Here is a 21,198-nt window from a genome sequence, read left to right as displayed (position 1 = left end):
CCTCAGAAAGGCGGTATATCAAGTCCCATTTCTCTTCCCTTCAAACCTAATAGTCAGTAGAGCTTTAACTGAATCAGTTTCTTTACTATAGATGTACCATATGTAGTATTAACTTCTTGTCCAGGAAATAAAAAAGATATATCCATGACTTTGTTTCACATCTGCATTTTTTTTTTGTTGTTGTTCAAATTGCTTTGAATGAATTCATCAAATGACATTTTGTTTGCTTTATGGTACCTAGAATCTTTCATATGCCATGTTCTCACTCACTTGTAGCATACAGATTTGAATATATTAACCAGTTTACAATTATCATGAATATTACACAATGAACATCTACTATAATAAAACGCTCCCTCAACGTTCTGAGGACAACGTTCGAAAGCCAGCAGCTCACTCCCTGTCCACAAGGGTTCGTAAGTTCATGGTGGTGAAGCCCTACAACACACCATGTCTGTGCCCCGCCCTTGCGTCAAATATGATGATGTCGTAGGCGGAGCTAAGACGGAGAAGGGACGCGGATGGCCGAAGAGATCAAGACGGACGCCAGCCACGGACAGAAACCAAGAAGAGGGAAAGTGCGCGACACACGGAACCATCAGGGGAGCAAATGCAGAGGAAGACGCAACCTTCACAGCCGGGGGAACAGTGAAGGGACGTGGACGGCGCTCTACAGCAAGACGGACAGGAGAACAGAAGGGGAGGGTGCGCGACACACCGAAGCATCCGGGGAGCCGACGCGGAGGAGGCCGCAGCCTTCACACACGGTGAGATGCCGACCCACACCGTAAACCCAAAAGAAAACGCATTCTAACACCCAGACAGGGGGAGGAGTAGGGAAACACGCGTAGCGTGTTTCCGTACTCCTGCCTACCAATCGCTACAGACTCCCAGAAAAAACATCCCCAAATACCCGCACAACGCAGCAACACCTTTCCCCCCTAACAAAACCCCAGCGCTGCCGTCAAACCCAATCCTTATACTGCCCTGGGACCCAAACACCCACACAATGCAGCAACACCCCCCCCCCCCTAACAAAACCCCAGCGCTGCCGTCAAACCCGATCCTTATACTGCCCTGGGACAAAGCAGAACACAACAGAAAGAAGAGAAGTACTTAAAAAAAACATTAAAAAAAAAACCTTTACTTCTCTCTCCACAAAATACAAAGTGTGGGAGAGAATAAAGCAGCAATCAGGAGCCAAAGTACAGCCATCATTAGCTCTTGCTAGCTGTACTGAATGGGAAAAAAACAGGGCATTTGCATGTCTTCTTCCTCACCCCCCCCCCCCCCCTTTCTTTTAAAAGAAAAAAACAAGGCATACTATAAAGGAGGACAGGCTGAGTTCCAAAACCAGACACCACAGCAAAAGCAGACAAGTTACCCAGCTGCAACACACTCCATCCCTCCCTCATGCAAAAAAAAAAAAAAAAAATCTAATATGCAAAATCTGAATCAAGCACTCACACCCATACAAAAAAACAAACTCGCAACCACCCACAACAACATACAAACACTGCAGTGCGCACACAGCATCTCTCTTTCACACTCAGACACACTGCCCTCCACCAAACCCCTCAATACAGAAAGTGAAACATCTCTCTCTCACACACCCACACACAACTACACACTCCATGAGACTCAACCCCCCCCCCCCCAAAAAAGGCGCAACCTTCCTCACAAACAGCATCATACACAAAACTGTCAAATGCAAAATCAACATCTCTCACACACACAGACACTGTGCCATGCACAGACAGCAACTCATTCACTCGCACACACACCTATGTACCTCAATCACCCACACACACCCTATGACCCCCCAACTCCTCCACTCACACAGTCACTCTCACACACACTCTCTCAAACATACACAATCCAAGGAAAACCTTGCTAGCGCCCGTTTCATCTCCGTAAGAAACGGGCCTTATTTACTAGTATTACAATAACCTTCCTGTAATAAATAGGGGATATTTTAAAAACGTGCTATTTCATATCACATTTTTAACTAGCGTGTGTAAAAAGTGATGGCAGGTTCTGTAATTGGGTAACAGGAAGAATCAAAGATGGTATTGTTGCCATGTTTGAGTTGATAACTACCTTTTCTTTATAAAAACAAGGCAGTGTGTGTAACTAAAATAAATAATAGGAACAAGGTAAAAAAAAAAAAAAACAGTGACATCAGGCATCTTACAAATAAAAAAAACCAGGCAGGTAGGCTGGTAACAAATAAATGCATGAAGAGTCTAAATCTATGCAAATCCTGGGTTCTGCCTGAGCCCTTACTGCCTCCTATACAGTAGGCGATAAGGGCTCATGCACTAACCTGGCAATAATCGGGAAGCACAGGGCACTGCCCAGTTACCATCAGATACGGCTACTCCCCTTCCCTTTCGTTAGAAAATACAAAATTATTTTCTGGTGTGGGAAATGGCACACAGCAAATACAAAACTACCGCTGGGCACTGGGTGCATCTGGTGGTAGTGCTGTCTTTCCACACGGTACCCACACGGTAGCCCTACTACCGCTTAATAAAAGAGCCCCATAAACTGGCAGAAAATGATTACTTTTTTTTCCAATCTTTAATGTGTATCTTTGGCTTTTTCCTTTGCTTTTTCTGTTCGCTGCCTAATTTTTTAGTCTTTCTTCATTCTTCATTTTCTTCCTATTTCTGTCTTTATTTTCCTTCATTAATTTACTCTTTTTCTAATTCTCCACTATTTACCCCTTTTTATTGTGTAGTCTCTTTGCCTCATGAGAGTTTTGTGTGTGTGTTGTGTGTTTGTCAGTCTGTTCCTATCTATGTCCTTTGCTGCTGCTTTTCTCCCTTTGTTCTTCTTTGTCCTTTTCTTTTACCCTCATTTTACTGCTTCATCTCCCTTTTCTGTCTTTTCCGCTTTATCCAACTTTCCTTTTGCCTCTTCACTGCCATTTTGGGGTTTTTTTTTTCTTCTCCTCCACTCATAGTGGTTCTTTCACGTCTTTCCGTTTAGCTGTTTGTTTTCTCTTCCATCTGGTGCTCTTCCTTCTTTATTAAACTCCTGTACAATTTGAGGTTTTCCAATGGGGCCAGTGGGATAGGAAAAAACGTTGCTGAGCATCTAGTGCTATAGAAGCCATATATTACATAAAAGAAGTTTGTTTTTGTTTTTTTTGCAATCTGATGACATGATTTACTTTTCTAACTGTGGTTTAGGAAGTTGAATTAGTGTCTGCAGGTACACACCTGTATTATTACTTCTATCCCGCATTACTTCTTTAATTAGTGGAGGAGTGGCCTAGTGGTTAGGGTGGTGGACTTTGGTCCTGAGGAACTGAATTCAATTCCCACTTCAGGCACAGGCAGCTCCTTGTGTCTCTGGGCAAGTCACTTAACCCTCCATTGCCCAATGTAAGCTGCATTGAGCCTGCCATGAGTGGGAAAGCAGGGGGTACAAATGTAACATAAATAAAATAGAACTGTTGAGACAGAGACGTGGATTTGTAAAATTTCTTACTATTATGTGGATTTGTGTTTTTAGGCTATGTCCAAGCATCAAAACAAGGAAAGAAGTTCTTCACTTGTGCTCCAAACCACTCCTATGCTGCTCTCTGTGAGTGTATGCGCAGGATATTCATCTATCGTCAGCCCACTCCTGTGCCCACTGTGCTGTATAATAGGAAGGAGGGAAGACAAGTAGGACAGGTTGCTAAGCAGCAGGTAGCGAGCCTGGAAACCACTACTCCTATCTTGGGCTTTCAGGCTACAAATCAAAGATTGTTTGTGTTAACAGCAAAAAACCTATTTCTTATAAAGGTAAATGCAGATCATAATTAATTATGGTTGAAGTTTTTGTTTTAAGAGATTTGGAACAATCTTCTGACCATATGTTCTTATATGTCTGTGTGTCTTATTTTACTGTGGAATTGATTTAACTGTCTATCACTTGGATCTTTAGAGGGTCAAAATAAAATCTTTTTACATGCATTTATTGTGGCTTGTTTTATTATGTTGTATTTTGCATAAAATACCAATGCATTCATTATACTGTAGCAGACTAAGTTGTAATGAGTTGCCAGAAGCTAGCTAAGTTTGCACAATCTGACATGCTCTATTTATTTCATTCCTTTTTTTTTTTTCATTAAAGTTTTCCACTGTATATTTGAAGTCATAAGCATTTTCACTAAATTGAGCTTAATTCAGACAGATAAGTTGCTCTATAGCAATGTGGAAACCAGATCTCTGCACCTGATTCTGCACTGTTATCCTTTTTGTGTCATGCTGGTCCCTTACTTCCTTTTTACTCTTTTACAATTAGATCCTCTTTCTCTTCTTTAGAGGAATTAAAGCAAGATGATTTTCAGCACCTTTCAGTACACTTTCTAATGATCCAGTCTTTCTCTATGGGTTTAACTCCTCATTTACAACCAAATTTCTGCTGCTAGTGTACCGGGATGCAGAAAAATAAACATAAATCCATTCTGGTTAGCAGTATTCTTGAGCAATACAGTGTAAGTAGTTCCAAGCAAATTCGTATCTCATGTTGTCCCACTGTGCTAAATTATGGATTGACTACTAGGGTAAAGATGTACAAGATTTATTTCTTGGAGTTCTTTCATATTGCTTACTATCATCTTCTTTTTTTTTTTCTTAAGCCATATTCCACTCTTGTTGTTAAATAATACAAGAGAGATATTTCAAGTCAAATGTGTACTTATAAGCTTGGTGGGAAGCAAGGAGAGATGCATCTGGCCATCAAAGGACATTTTTCTGGTGGGCTAGATAAATGTACTTTCAAAATTGATTAATTCTCATTCTTTCAACTGGAATTCTTATTTCTGATGCCATTAGTTGGATCAGCATACGTTTTAATCAAGAATGATCATGCATATGAATTTTCAAAGACGCTGTTTTATATAATTTTATCAACTATCACTTAAGCTGTAGAGGTTCAGAATGCTTTCTCCATATAATAGAGCTCCCTAGGTACTTAAAAATAAACAAATAAAGGAAGTGTCACTGACATGATGAATAAAAACATGGGCACCTATTTATTAAGCTGCAGTAGTTGTTAATGTGGCAGAGCACATGGTAATTTCCGCATTAACAGTTAACATGAAAAGGGGCTGGGAATGGGCAAGGAATACATCTTACGGCTATCAGGAGGTAGATACTAGGGATGGGCACGCAGAGAATTTTCATTTTTGTGTGTGCTTCCCCCCCCCCCCCCCCCCCGCCCCTGAGTTCGTATTTTTCTTAAAAGCAAATAGTGCTCACTCTTTTCAGATAGCATGCATATGTGCAAACTGTCATGCATGCGTGTACTATCACAAAGGATGGTGCACTATGTGGAGATAGCATGTACTCTTGCCCCCGGATTCTATATATGGTGCCCGTTCAAGATGGATGCCCAACAAAATTAGCTTACAGTTCAATTAGTGTAGATAATTGCTTATTGGTACTAATCGGCACCAATTTAGAATTGCATGCACATCTTGCTATGTGCTATTGTATAACAACGTGCACCCAAATCTCATAGTGCGTGACCCAAAAAGGGGTGTGTTATGATAAAGTCACATCCAGGGTAGTTGGGTTAAGGCAGTTTCAGTCTGAAATACAAGTCCCAGAAGGCATTGCAGGCAAGGAGTCAGAGGGTGAGATGAAAAACCCGGACTGGACTCCTAGCTGCAATCGGGGAAGACCTGGGTGTAAGCTGGCAGGTTGTGTAGAGTGGCTGCCACTAGGCGGAAAGAGAGTTAGGAAACCCTGTGTGCAGGAGCTCATCATTGGTCTCATTAGTCTAATGCTTAACTCAGCTGGTATGGGTGTGGGGAAGCTAATGGAAGGAGAATGATTGGTTGTGGTAGCTGAAGCCAGGGATTGATTAGGCAGGTGGGAAGGAGCCTCAGCAGTTCAGTTCAGGAGAGAGAAGCAGAAGGAGAGAAGTAGTTGCAGGCTGAAAACCCTTGGGCAGGGAGGTCCCTAAAGTACTGAAGTAGGCTGAAATTCCTTGGGTGAGAGGAAGGCCCAAAAGTATTGAATTCACTGTGAAGCTGATGCAGTTGAAAATCCTTGGGTAGAGGGAGTCCCTAAAATATTGAACTCTCCTGAAGGTAAAGAGGATAGAAGGTAGAGACTGCTGCTTGGTGACTGAACTGTGATGATGAACTGAAAGAACTGTTTGTCTTGGGAATTGAACTACTGTTTCTTGTGCACTGGATAAAGAGCCCAGACTGGAGCTGACTGTAAGCCTGTATTGAATCCTGGTATGTGCTGATAGCCTGCTGCTTAAAGGGGACTATTGGCCACACACTTTCAGGTGGCTTATATGTGCTTAAGATTGAAGGTGAATGCTGCTGTTGGAACTGTGTATTAGAAACCTGCATGGAATAAAAGTCCTTGAAGTTACTGATGGACATCTATTTTTTCATTGTACCGGGAGCCTGTGGCTGGAGGAGATTGTTCTGTCCTTGGCTGCACAAGAAAGGTACCTGGTTACAGTGTCCATGGGAGAAGTATGGGTGGGTTAGGGACATTTCTAAACTTTGCAACAGTGTTATGGAATACCGGGGATGTGCGCCTAAATTGGGCGCTAAGAATGACACCTTGTTTCAGGAGGCATCAGCGGCCTACCAAGGGCGGGGTGGTGGGGGCAGTCCGCCCCGGGTGCACGCCGCTGGAAGGATGCAGAGAGCAGCCGCGTGCCTGTCGGCTCCGCTGGTTCCCTGCTCCATCTGCCCCGGAACAGGTTACTTCCTGTTCTGGGGCAGAGGGAGCCAGCGGAGCCGAGAGCCGCGCAGCTGCGCCCAGCAGCCAAGAATGCACCGGGGGGGGGGGGGGGGGGGGGTTGATGTGGGGGGTGTCATTGCGCCAGGAGAAGGGGTCGTGCTGCACCCGGGGGGAGGTGCGCTTCGGCGATCCACCACGGGTGGCAGCCGACCTAGGATCATCACTGGGAGGCGTAGCTCAAAATCGGCACTCAGTGCTATACTATAACAGGCATTTTGTGGTGCTGAGTTTTGAGCGTCACTTCCTGAATCTGGCGCTTAATGGCACTCACTTCTTTATCGGTACACCCAGCTAACAAGCTTTAATATGGCTTAAATACTTTAATCTTTAATTATTTTGTACTCCTCTTAAAAGAAAAATTATAGCTGAAGTGGCGCTACAACAGGTATAGGGGACGGAGGTGAAACATGCATGTCAGACGCCAGGTCCCCCGTCTGGCATTTTTCTTTAAGATGAGTACAAAATAATTAAAGATTAAAGTATTTAAGACATATTAAATCTTGATAGCTGGGTGTACCATTGAAGCAGTGGGTGCAGGATAGGCTTGCAATAGTGGTTATACACTAGAAGGTTGAATCGCTGAGGTCACCAATTTAAGTGGAGAGCAGTTGAGCTTATTTTCGAAAGAGATCGCCGGCCATCTTCCGACACAAATCGGGAAATGGCCGACGATCTCCTGATCCCGGCCAAATCGGTATAATTGAAAGCCTATTTTGGCCGGCCCCAACTGCTTTTCGTTGCGGAGCTGGCCAACCTTTAAGGGAGGGTACAGAAGGCGGGATGGGGGCGTGGTTATGAGATAGCCAGCTTCACCCCATAATGGAAAAAAGATGGCCGGCTCAGATGAGCATTTTGCCGGCTGCACTTGGTCCATTTATTTTTAGGTCCAAGTCACAAAAAAGTGCCCCAATTGACCAGATGACCACCAGAGGGAATCGGGGATGACCTCCCCTGACTCCCCCAGTGGTCACCAACCCCCTCCCACCCAACAATTTTTTAACCCTAGAACGCATATTGGGGGCCTTTTAGGCCCCCATGCTTACATTTTTGCTATTATCTGCAAAATTACTTTAGTTAGAATTTTGAAACTCAAGGTATTACTCAAGTATGTCATTGTTGATAATATCCAGTTGTTCATATAATTTTTTTTCATAGGCATTATGGTGTAACAATGCTTGTTTGGTGAAAACTACATCTGTACGAATTGGGGGCCTTTTAGGCCCCCGCTGTTTTTATCATGTTCTCAGAAGTGTTTGTGTCTCAAGTTACTTTATTTGTACTCAGTAATGCTGGTGGAGGGGCCAGGGTGTGGATAATAACATGTGAGGATGTCATGTGATTTTTGGAGGGAGTGATAAGGCCATGACATCACCTCAGGTCCTCTGAACACTGAGGACAGTATACACTGTGAGCTAATTGCTGAAGGACCTGTGATAAGATAAGCTGTTGAGAGGAAATCTGTTTCATTTTCTAACATCTAGTCAGCAATGGCACAGTCTTCCTCCAAGTGTCTGACTGACCAAGAGATTGAAGCGATTATGTTTCAAAGCGATGATGAAAGTGAACTATCTTTGTCTGATGAAGAATATCTGCCACCAGCTAATCAAACATCCTCATCCAGTGATTCTTCTGATGATGAAGAAGTGAATCTAGTGGATCCTCAAGAAGTGATAAGTATAACATCCAAAACGAATGTTTTTTGGGACAGTAATCCTACATTAGTCGGACGTACTCCAATACACAATATTGTGAGACAGGCTCAAGGAGCTGTGGGAAGTCCCAGTTACTTTACCCCTAAAGATGTATTCTGTACTTATTTTTCTGACAATATTGCAGAAGAGGTCCTATTATGTTCAAACCTAGAAGGAAGACGTATCGCTTCAGCAAAAAATAAGTCCTGGAAAAATATCTCAAAAGAGGAACTTTATGCATATATTGGACTTTTCCTGCTGGCAGGGAGTCAAAAATCGTATGATGTCCCAATACGAGAATTATTTCTGGACCCACTTTCTGATCCACACTATAAGGCGACAATGTCAGTGGGCAGATATGAGGAAATTAGAAGGATCATTCGCTTTGATGATAAGTGAACTCGTGCAGCGAGGTTTGAAACAGACAAATTAGCCCCTATCAGTTATATCTGGAACATATTTATCAAAAATTGCACAAAACTTTACAATCCTAGTACTAATGTTACTGTAGATGAGCAACTTGTACCGTTCAGAGGACGCTGCAAATTCATACAATACATGCCCAGCAAGCCAGCCAAGTACGGTATAAAAATCTTCTGGATGTGTGATTCTGCAAATTATTATGGCATAAATGGCGTAATCTACTGTGGCAAAGAGGTTGGTGCACCAGTACAGAAGGATCTGGGGTCTGAAATAGTCAAAACTCTTGCTGTTCCAATATTCAATTCAGGTAGAAACATCACCATGGACAATTATTTCACCAATGTTGAACTAGGCAATTTTCTGCTTGCAAAAGCTATTACACTTGTTGGTACTATAAAGCAAAACAGACGAGAAATTCCAGCAGCACTCAAACACAATCGTCAGCGAGCACTTTATGAGAGTGTCTTTGGATTCAATAACAAAGCGACTTTGGTATCTTACAAGGCAAAGAAGGAGAAATCTGTAATTTTACTCAGTACCATGCATCACGATTGCAGTGTTGACAGCAATAACCAAAAATTGAAACCAGAAATCATCCTGCATTACAATGCAACAAAAGGAGGTGTAGATAAAATGGATGAGATGGTGGGAGAATATTCGTGTAAGAGGCAAACAAAACGATGGCCTGTAGTACTATTTTCAAATATGCTTGATGTAGCAGCCCTAAATTCATTCATTATTTATACAGAAACTCATCCTGAATTTCATGCACAGAGGAAGGACAGGAGACGCTTATTCTTGAAGGACCTTTGTCATGAACTTGTAATACCTCACATGATAGAGCGAAGCGACTTGAAATGCTTGCCAAAGAAAACTAAAGAAGCAATGAAACGGTGTGGCGTACAGTTTCAGATTACTCCAGAGCCAGGAGAAAGAAAACGAAAGCGTTGTTTCATGTGTCCAAGAAACATAGAGAGGAAAACTGAGCGATATTGTTCCACTTGTAAGGAAACTGTTTGCAAAGAACACTCTTCTGAAAAAATAACATGTCAGAATTGTTTGGAAGACTAATATAATAGAAAAGAAAGTTAGAATAAAAATGTAGCTGCAGCTAGTTTGCTATAGATTTCTATGCATTTTTGTGTGTTTTCATGTCTTTGCGTGAAATTTGGGAAAAAAAAGATTTTTTGGTGTTTTCTGTGAAAAATTATAATTAAAATGTTGTCCACTATTCATATTTTATTGAGCAATTTTGAAATAAACTTGTGAAAGTTAAGTGTGTTTTCCTACATTATGTGCATGGGGGCCTAAAAGGCCCCCATGACGTTAATATGTATATTTTTAACGTCATGCGTTCTAGGGTTAAAAATGTTTTTTGCCAGCCTCTATGCCAGCCTCAAATGTCATACCCAGCTCCCTGACAGCAGTATGCAGGTCCCTGGAGCAGTATTTAGTGGGTGCAGTGCACTTCAGGCAGGTGGACCCAGGCCCATCCCCCCCTACCTCTTCCATTTGTGGTGGTTAATGTTGAGCCCTCCAAACCCCCCCAAAACCCACTGTACCCACATGTAGGTGCCCCCTTCACCCCTTAGGGCTATGGTAATGGTGTAGAATTGTGGGGAGTGGGTTTGGGGGGGGATTTGGGGGGTTCAGTACCCAAGGTAAGGGAGCTACTTTTTTTTTTTTTTTAATTTCTAGAAGTGCCCCCTAGGGTGCCCGGTTGGTGTCCTGGCATGTCAGGGGCACCAGTGCACTACAAATGCTGGCTCCTCCCATGACCAAATGCCTTGCATTTCGCCGGGTTTGAGATGGCTGGGCCCGGTTTCCATTATGGCTGAAAAACAAAGCCGGCCATCTCCTCTACACCCGGCAATCGATTTAGCCAGCCCCAACCGTATTTTGAAAATACGGTTGGCTCCACCCCCTTGCTGAGCTGGCCCCGAAGATGGCCGGCCATCTATTTGGCCGGCGCTGTTCGATTACGCCCCTCAGTGTGTCCAAATATTTTTATAGATATGGAAGAAAGTGCTGTGCATAAGTGTATGCTTTAAGAAAATAGACTGCATTTGAATGGTGTAGGAGTGAAGGCATTATATTTGGATATTTTCCCACTCAAATGTTTTCCTGTTTTTGTGGCCTTAATGAAGAATGACATTCATTTAAAACAATTGTCCATCCCTAGTAGATGTGGAGGGGCATTTTTGATATGACGTCTAAGTCCGACTTTGGACGTTTTGCAAAAAAGTCCAAAATCTGAATAGGAAATAAGGTCATTTTCAAAAAAGGAAAACGTCAATCTTTTGTTTTCAAACATACTGTTTTGAAGAAGGTTTTGTGATTTGGACATTTTGTTTTTTAGTCCAGCTTCAAACAAAAAACGTCCAAGTGCAAAACACATTGGGATGTAGGAGGTGCCAGCATTTTTAGAATACTAGTCCCCCTGACACCTCAGGAAAGCAATAGGGCACCCTAGGGGGCACTGCAGTGGACTTCATAAAATGCACCCAGGTACACATCTCACCATTGCTCCCTTATCTTGTCTGCTGAGCTCCCAAAAACCCACTACCCCCAACTGTACACCACTACCATAGCCCTTATGGGTGAAGGGGGCACCTATATGTGGGTATAGTGGGTTTCTGGTGAGTTTTGGAGGGCTCACAATTTCCTCCACAAGTGTAAGAGGTAGGGAGAGGTATGGGCCTGGGTCCACCTGTCTACAGTGCACAGCAGCCAACACTAGACTATTCCAGGGATCTGCATGCTGTTCTAGTGGACCTGAGTATAACATCTGAGGTTGGCATAGTGGCTGGCAAGTAATGTTTTTAACCACATTTTTTGGGGGTGGTAGGGAGTAAGGGGAAGTCACCCCTGATTCTCTCCAGTCATCATCTGGTCTTTTACGGCACCTTTTGTGCCTTATTTGCTATAGAAACAGGTCTAGCTCAAAACGTCTTAGTGTTAGTCTTAGATGGTTTTGTTCTGTTCTATTATGGCTGAAAAACATCTTAAGAGTTAGGAACGCCCAAATCCAACCCTTAACATGCCCCTGACATGCCCCCTTGTGATTTAAACGCACTTCTGACGGACTTCATAGAAAAATGTCTAAAAATTGGTTTTGAAAATGCCAATCTGGACGTTTTTGTGAGAAAAATGTCCAAATGCAGATTTATGCTACTTTTTGGATGTTTTTCTGTTTTGAAAATGAGCCCAACCATGTCTTAACCACTTACTGAATAGGCGTAGATAACTGCATGTTTTTACCTGCAGTGTAGTAAATATGCAATAAAAACAGCTCCTCTGCATTAACTGTATGGCAAGTTTCTTGGAATGCCTCCAGCAGTTACCACAAATTTATTTGGCAGTTAACATACAAAATAACTGCAGAACTTTACTGCACTTTGGTAAATAGGGCTTGTTTATAAAATGTCAGCAGTTTGTAGCACCCCATTGCATACTTTGCAATCTTTGTTGAAGCCTCAGCTTGGAGATTGCCTGTGAAGGTTGCCAGAAACCTGTGTGAGGTGACGTCCTTTTCCATAGCTGTTCTTTTTGTGTAAAGAGTTACCTCTTGAATTGCACCAAGTTGATAGCTATCTTCTGTTCTAGGAGAACATTAAAGCCCATTATTTTAATTTCACTTCTAATCTGAGCTGCAGAAATATCTTCATTACGTGTGCACTGGCTTAGTCATGTGTTCTTGTATTTTGTGTTTTTAGGTTCGTACTGTACTGAATGTTCTAATACTGTAATCTGCTGAAATCTAGATTTCTGGGTTGTTGGAATAGAAATATGGCAAATAAATACAATTTATCAGTCTGATGCACTAGTTAGAAACAAAGGCCAGGTTTCACTTTTATGCTTGCTATATACTGGTTTGTGTTTGATGCAAGTCAAAATCTTTTAATTTAATAACAAAGGAGGCCTTTTACTAAAATGCGTTAGAAAATGGGTATACTGTTGTTTAATGCGAGATTTTTCAATTCACTAAGCCTATTTTTTTTAAATGCTGCCCTAAAATAGGGCTTTTTCTTTTTTGCAGGTCGCATGCTAATTTTTCCGTAAGAATGTAAGACCTGCAAAAAAAAAATTTGAGAGCACTTACCACCTCCTATTTCATCAGAGCTAAGTGCTCCCACATTACCTTTGCGTTAACCAGTTAGTATGCAGTAATTGGAACATGCTAGCTGGTTAACGAAACACACCCATTCCCCACCTATAGCTCGCCCCCTTCCAAAAAATATTTAAAAAAAAATTCATTAACACATGCTTAGCAGGCAGAAATGGCAAAATTACCACAAAACACTTTAATGCATTTTACAGTAAGCATTTTCCCCACATGCTAAGTTTGTGTTAGGGCTTACATAAGGACATAAGAGTAGGCATACTTGGACACATCAATGGCCCATCTAACCCAGTATCCTGTTTTCCAAACAGTGGCCAAGCCAGGTCACAAGTACCTGGCAGAAACCCAAATTGTGGCAACACTCCATACTACAAATCCCAGGGCAAGCAGTTGCTTCCCATGTCTGTCTCAATAGCAGACTATTGACTTTTCCTCCAGGAATTTGTCCAAACCTTTTTTAAACCCAGATACACTGACTAAATGTAGGGAACAGATTTAAATTTGTGCAGTCCTTGAATTACGGCATTAGCTGACTCCTGCCTCATTAAACCCTGCTTAGTGACCTGGCAACTGATATTCAGCAACACTGAGGGGCCCTTTTTCTAAGCCGTGTAGGCACCTACGTGCGCCGAACACACGCCAAATTGAAGTTACTGCACGGTTACCATGTGGCCCTTGTGGTAACTTCAATTTTGTCACACATCCGCTACGCATACCTGAAAAATATTTTTTATTTTCTGGTGTGTGTAATGGATGCGCGCCAAGTGACATTTGATGCACGTGGGTCATTACCACCAAGATTCTTTACCGCTAGGTCAATGGCTGGCGATAAGGTCTCCGACCCAAAATGGACATAAGTATATAAGTAATGCCACACTGGGAAAAGACCAAGGGTCCATCGAGCCCAGCATCCTGTCCATGACAGCGGGCAATCCAGGCCAAGGGCACCTGGCGAGCTTCCCAAACGTACAAACATTCTATACATGTTATTCCTGGAATTGTGGATTTTTCCCAAGTCCATTTAGTAGTGGTTTATGGACTTGTCCTTTTTGGCAAAAATTTTAAAAAGCCTTTTTTTTACAGCTGCGCTAAAAAATGGATTGGTGCGCCCCCAAACCCATTCCTACACTACTGCAAGCCATTTTTCAGCACGCCTTTGTAAAAAGACCCCTTAAAGGCCTTTTTATTAAGCTGTGTAGGTGCCTACTTGCACCCAGTGCTCATCATTTTGGAGTTACCATCTGGCTACTGAATGGCCCATGCGATAATTTCATTTTTGACGTGCGTCTGAAAATCAGGCGGTAACTGTGACTTGATGTATGTATGCAATTACTGCATAGTTAACATGAGAGACCTTACTGCTAAGTCAATGACTAACGGTAAGGTCTCAGATCCAAAATGGATGCGCGCCAATTTTTATTTTGCTGCACGTCCATTTTTGCCAAAAATTTTAAAAAGGCCTTTTTTATAGGTGTGCTGAAAAATGGATCTGTGAGCACCCAAAACACGCGCCTACACTAGCGCAGCCCATTTTTCAGCACACCTTAGTAAAAGGACCCCTTAACCAGTTAGTGCCGTTGAATATTGCTGCTAACTGGTCCTCTCCTAATCTGTTAGGTTAGGTGTAGGCTAGGGGTGGAGCACCTTTTTAACTGATTAGCAGTCATTTTCAGTCTGCTAACTGGCTAAGTAATCACATAAAGTTAGGACAACAAAAAGGTTGTCTTAACATTATGCGCTTAAGTTAACTGGGGACTAGTCTGAATATCAACTGGTGCCTGGTTAACTTCCAGGTAACTGTTGATACCTGGATATTCAATGCTGGGAGCCATGCATGCCCCATCACTGAACATCCAGGGTCAGTGTGGCCCGCGGCTGTGAGCAGTTCAGATGCTGCAGGATGAATATCAGGTGAATGGTGCTTTAATATTAGGGGTTTGTATTTGTTTTAAAACCTAATGGTAGACACAACAAGTGAGACCATTTTCTGTTTGTGTACCATTAAATGAACCATTTGACTGCAATCCTGGAATGAACCAAATCTGCAATTGTGTTGTGGGTCCAATTTGGTGGGAGAGAAGACATTTTACCACTATGTTGAAACTTTTTGACACACGGTCAATCAAACCATATATTGTAGCTGAGCTCACCTTGTGAGTTTGTTACAAGGTATGCTGTTGACTGGTGTTTAGGAAATCAGTCTCTTGCTCTCTCAGAGCCTTCTATCCTCCTGCAAGTCTTCTGGTCTTACCATCTGCCCACATTGGCATCCAAGGGTTAGATGATACCTTCACAGACGGTGTAATAAAGTCCAGCCAGCTTCATGGTCATGAAGAGAGGCCTTTGTTATAGCAAAGAAACTGTTATCGATGGCATGCAAACCTCCCTGTCGGATCTCATACTCCTGGAGCCAGCAGTGTGTCTCTCCTCCATTCTTCCCAGGAGATAACTGGGCTAGTTTGCAACAAATATGTCCTTGGATGAAGTCATCATGGTATGCTCAGCAGTAATTTTCCTTTTGTAGCAAAGCTGGTTTCTGATGAATACAGATGTATGCAGGCCACAGGCAGAAGTGTTCATATTGTTATAACAGAATGGTTCGGCTTGTATAGGCCAAGACCAGCAAAGGTGAGATCGCAGGTAAATACTCCTACAGTTCATGGGTCCAGGTTGGCCTTGGCATCAGGAGCTCTTCATCATGCTGAAGTGGCAGTGGTTAGTCTGACCAGAGGTGATATTGGGTGCCACATTTTAGGCACCCAGGCTACAGATAAACAATACATTTTTAAAGTTTTATACAAGATATTTGGGGGAACTTTTGAGTAGCCCACATAGCTGAAAAGTACACTTGTACTTTTAGGGCACCTATGTCAATGCTGGAAAAAGCCATTTTATAAAAGTAGCATTAACGCCTATGGAGTCTTTTACAAAGGCGCAGTAGCGTTTATAGTGTGCACTAAATACTAAAAACACCCATAGGTATATATGGGCGTCTCTAGTGTTTAGCGCATGCTTATTTGTAGCACATACTAACAATGCTAGCACACCTTTGTTAAAGGACCCTATCAGGCTCATTTTCAAAAGAGAAGGACGGCCATATTTTGACACAAATCGGAAGATGGGCATCCTCACAGGGCCGCCCAAATCGGTTTAATTGAAAGCCAATTTTGGGCGTCCCCAACTGCTTTCCGTCATGGGGACAACCAAAGTTTACAGGGGTGTGTCGGAGGCATAGTGAAGGCGGGACTTGGGTGTGCCTAACACATGGACGTTCTCGACCCATAATGGGGGGAAAAAAAGGCGTCCCTGACGAGCACTTGGATGACTTTACCTCCTGTTTTTCTTACGACCAAGGCACAAAAAGGTGCCTGAACTGACCAGATGACCACCGGAGAGAATCAGGGATGACCTCCCCTTACTCCCCCAGTGGTCATTAACCCCCTCCCACCCTCAAAAAATATCTTTTAAAATATTTTATGCCAGCCTCAAATGTCATACTCAGGTCCATCACAGCAATATGCAGGTCCCTGGAGCAGTTTTAGTGGGTGCAGTGGACTTCAGGCAGGCGGACCCAGGCCCATCCCCTCCTACCTGTTACACTTGTGGTGGTAAATGTGAGCTCTCCAAAACCCACCACAAACCCACTGTACCCACATCTAGGTGCCCCCCCGTCACCCGTAAGGGCTATGGTAGTGGGGAGTTGTGGGGAGTGGGTTTTTTTTTTTGGGGGGGGGGCTCAGCATACAAGGTAAGGGAGCTATGTACCTGGGAGCAATTTCTGAAGTCCACTGCAGTGCCTCCTAGGGTGCCCGGTTGGTGTCCTAGCATGTCAGGGGGACCAGTGCACTATGAATGCTGGCTCCTCCCATGACCAAAGGGCTTGCATTTGGTCATTTCTGAGATGGGCGTCCTTGGTTTCCATTATCGCCGAAAATCAGAAACGACCAAGTCTAGGGACAACCATCTCTAAGGACAACCTAAATTTCAAGATTTGTGCGTCCCCGATCGTATTATCGAAACGAAAGATGGACATCCATCTTTCGATAATATGGGTTTCCCCGCCCCTCCACGGGATGTTTTGCGAGGACATCCTCAGCAAAACTTGGGCATCCCTTTCGATTATGTCCCTCGACGTGTCTTTATAAACTAGGCACCCAGAACCAGCTCCAAAGCAAACAAATGTCTATGCGCAAATTTACACCAGCTGTGAAAAAAAAAAGTTTATTAAAACATTTGCTATACCACCCTTCCTGAAAATATCAGAGTGATTTGCAATACATATTATAATACAACCAAATAAAACAGACTGAAGCACCCTCACTGGAGCATCCTCAAAGCCTTCCTCTTCCACTAGTCACTGAAAGCTAATGTAAAATATACATTTATAGCCCTGTTTAAAATATGCAAATGTGTGTGTGTGTTCTACACATGTTCTGGGGTATTTTATAAACCAACTCCAACTCTGCTCTGCCCAGACTCCACCCTTGGGGATGGTATGTGCAGATCTCCTAAAAGTAGATGCATTCTTTCCTTGCCTATTATTTTCAAAAAAATATCTCTGTACTTTTAAATATTTGATGATTTTAATAATGTGGATAAAGTGTTATTGTCATTTTATGTTGTAAATTTCCTAGTGATGGTCTAGTACTTTTGATTTGTAATCTACACCGATCCAAGAATGGTTTGTAGCGGAATATACATTTTTATTGTAATTGTTTTGCTTTTTATGGTGTTTATTTGACTGGATAACTATACAGTAATCCTTTCCTACATGTACAACAGGCTTTATACATGAAAAAAGGATTAATAAACTGGTTTTACTGCAAAGTTGTTTGCAGTAAAACCAGTTTATTAATCCTTTTTTCATAAGTTGTTATATTTCGACAGTCAAAATTGTCTCTTTGAAGGGAAGGAAGCTGCTGAGGTAAACTATAAAACTTGCAGCTAACAATATTATAAACTTTCAGAGCTTCGACATTAGCTGGATCCCTGGGCAGAATGACATTCAAATGGTGGTTCTGAGAAAAAATAGTCAAAGCCCAGCTTAATGAGACAGAAATGTCATTAGCGACATTGTACAGTAGTTCAAGGGAAACTGACAGAAGGCCTGTGAAAAAATGTCTAATGAGTTACCCATTTACCAAAAAAAAAAAAAAAGTGAAAATGAAGAACTTAGGGGCCATTTTACTAAGGCCTGCCGAAAAATGGCCTGTGCTGGTGTAAGCACGTGTATTGTACGCGTGCAGGTCCATTTTTCAGCACACCTGCAAAAAAAGCTGTATTTTTGCCCGAAAATGGAGGTGTCACAAAATAAAAATCAGCGCATGTTCATTTTGGGCCACACACCATATCACCACGCATTGACTTAGTGGTAAGATCTCACACGTTAACTGGGCGGTAATCAGAGCACGTACACTGGCGATTACCGCCTGGTTAGTACCACGTGGTAGAAAATAGAAATTATTTTCTGTCTCACGTTTTGGACACATGTCAAAATTAGAATTACTGCCCGGGGAATGTGGTAGCTGGGCGGTAGTTCTAATTTGACATACATTGTACGCGCATAGAGCGCCTATTATTATTATTATTAGCATTTGTATAGCGCTACCAGACACATGCAGCGCTGAACACCTGATACAAAGAGACAGTCCCTGCTCAAAAGCGCTTACAATCTAAATAATACAGACAGACAAGACAGTTACGGGTGAGGGAAGTAATGGGTGAGAAGGGAGGAAGGGACAAGGGGAGGGCAATTGTGGCTAGGAGCTAAAAGCAGCAGAGAAAAGGTGGGTTTTCAGCATAGATTTGAAAACAGGTAGAGATGGAGCTAGACGTATAGGTCCAGGAACTCTATTCCAGGCATAAGGTGCCGCGAGACAAAAGGAGCAAAGCCTGGAGTTAGCAGTAGAGGAGAAGGAGGACGACAAGAGAGACTTGTCCAGTGAGCGGAGTTCACAGGGAGGAATGTAGGGAGAGATGAGAGTGGAGAGGTAATGGGGGGCTGCAGAGTGGATGCATTTAAAGGTCAGTATGAGAAGTTTAAACTGAATGCGGAAGCGGACAGGGAGCCATGCCTTAGTAAAAGGGCCCCTTAGAATTTGTCTTACAAAGTACATTTAGAATTACTGTATCATTTAAATTAAATCATGCAGTATACCTTGAGAAATGTAAATTGGCAAATGCTTACGAGGCTGGTTTTTAACAAAGAGCTTGTCAGAAAATGTAATTAACTAGGCTGACTGATATATAACTTTCTCTGCTGGTGGGAGCAAATAAAAAAAATCACAATAGAGTAATGCTCATTCACAATCAAGTAGTTTTTTTTTTTCCACGAAGAAGAATAATGAGCATCTCCTGTTACAATTTACTTGTGGTTAATCTACAAATTCAGATGGATATTATATGGTGGTATTTAACAGTCTTCTTAAACAAGGTTTAAGAAATGTTTGTATTCTTATTTATAAGTTTTCCTTTGCTGCTTCTGAAGCTGTTTCTGGCTTGGGCCATGTTTTATCAATGAGTTCTCCATGATAGGTGGTTTCATCAAACTTTGTGAGCATTTTCGCTTGTTTGATTCTTTCATTAGAGGCCATAGAGCAGTCTTTCTCAAGGCAGTTCTGGAGTAAACCATTAGTCAGTCTGGTTTCAGGCTCTCCACAAGGAATATGCATGAGAGATATTTTCAGAAAATGGGAGGAAGTCCATGTAAATCTCTCAGAAATTGTAAGTAGGATCCAACCAATGGGAAGACAGTGTGGGTGGAGCACTGCAAGGCAGCTCTAGTCACTGGAAGGGAGGAAGTGATCTGGAAAAAGTTTCTGTGCTGTATTAATATTATTTATTTAGATGTGGGGGTTAATATTTAGTAACCTCACATAGGAAAAGCTCAATCCCATGGTTTAACGAAGAACTAAAAGAACTAAAAACACAGGTTAGAAGACTAGAAAGAGCTTGGAGCAACAAAAAAAAAAGACGAACACACACTCAAAGAGTGGAAACAGTTACAAAGAAAATACAAATACAAAATCAGACAAACCAGAAGAACGTACTACAGAACTTATAATAGACCCAAATTATAAGGATACGCATAAACTCTTTTCACTTGTAAACAATCTTCTAAACGCCACACAGGTCACTTCGAATAGCACAGAAACCCCATTGGCAACCAACCTAGTGAACTATTTCAAGGAAAAAATCATAAAGCTCCGACGCATGATACCAAGCAATACCACTGAGTACACAAGCATTCTTGAATGCTTAGACCCAAAACCCGGGGAATATCCAGCCAATCGATCATGGACCAACTTTGACTTGATTTCAGTAGACGAACTCACACACTGGCTCAGAAAATATGCCAAATCTCAATGCAAACTTGACATCTGCCCTACTAACCTATTAAAAGCCGCCCCCGAACAATTAAAAAAAGACCTCACAAACCATGTAAAATACAGACTCCTAAATGGTCTATTCCCCATGGACAAGGGAAATATCCTTCTCACTCCACTGCCAAAAGATGCTAAGAAAAGCACAATGGACCTAATCAACTACCGACCAGTTGCTTCTATCCCGCTCATAACAAAATTGATGGAAGGCATAGTGACGAAACAACTCACGGAATACCTAACCAAACACTCAATTCTACATGAGTCCCAATCAGGATTTCGATCAAATCATAGTACTGAAACTGTCTGCAATGAATTCATTCAAAAAAACAATTGCAACCGGCAAGAACATACTCGTACTACAATTCGACATGTCTAGTGCTTTCGACATGGTGGATCATGGAATATTACTACACCTGTTAGAATACTTCAGAATCGGAGGCCCAGTTCTCAAATGGTTCAAAGGATTCCTCACCACCAGATCCTACCAAGTAACAATGAATAATGACAGATCACCACCTTGGATACCGGAATGTGGAGTTCCTCAGGGATCCCCCCTCTCGCCAACTATTTTCAACCTTATGATGATAGCACTAGCCAAACTTCTAGCCAATCAGAACCTTAACCCATACATATATGCGGATGATGTCACGATCCACATCCTGTTCAAAAATAACCTAAACGAAATAACCAATGAGATCAACCAGAGCCTCCAAATCATGCACTCTTGGGCGGACTCATTCCAGTTAAAACTGAACGCAGAAAAAACTCAATGTCTAGTCACTTCCCAATACAACACAAACAACTAC

General features: G+C 42.3%; 1 protein-coding gene across 1 annotated transcript in view; it reads left to right on the top strand.

The window, feature by feature from the left end:
* The window catches only part of NUDCD1 (NudC domain containing 1), a 219,090-nt gene extending 215,117 nt beyond the window's left edge, over window positions 1-3,973 (top strand). The window contains exon 11 of the mRNA XM_030218074.1: window positions 3,523-3,973. Within this exon, the coding sequence (XP_030073934.1) occupies window positions 3,523-3,818 (296 nt within the window). The 3' untranslated portion in view covers window positions 3,819-3,973. The remainder of the gene's footprint in view (window positions 1-3,522) is intronic.
* The last annotated feature ends 17,225 nt before the right edge of the window (window positions 3,974-21,198 follow it).

Source organism: Microcaecilia unicolor, chromosome 1 (assembly GCF_901765095.1).
Source record: "Microcaecilia unicolor chromosome 1, aMicUni1.1, whole genome shotgun sequence".
Lineage (NCBI taxonomy): Eukaryota > Metazoa > Chordata > Amphibia > Gymnophiona > Siphonopidae > Microcaecilia > Microcaecilia unicolor.
The sequence above is the reverse complement of the archived record's forward strand: the minus strand, read 5'-3'. Positions and strand labels throughout refer to the sequence as shown.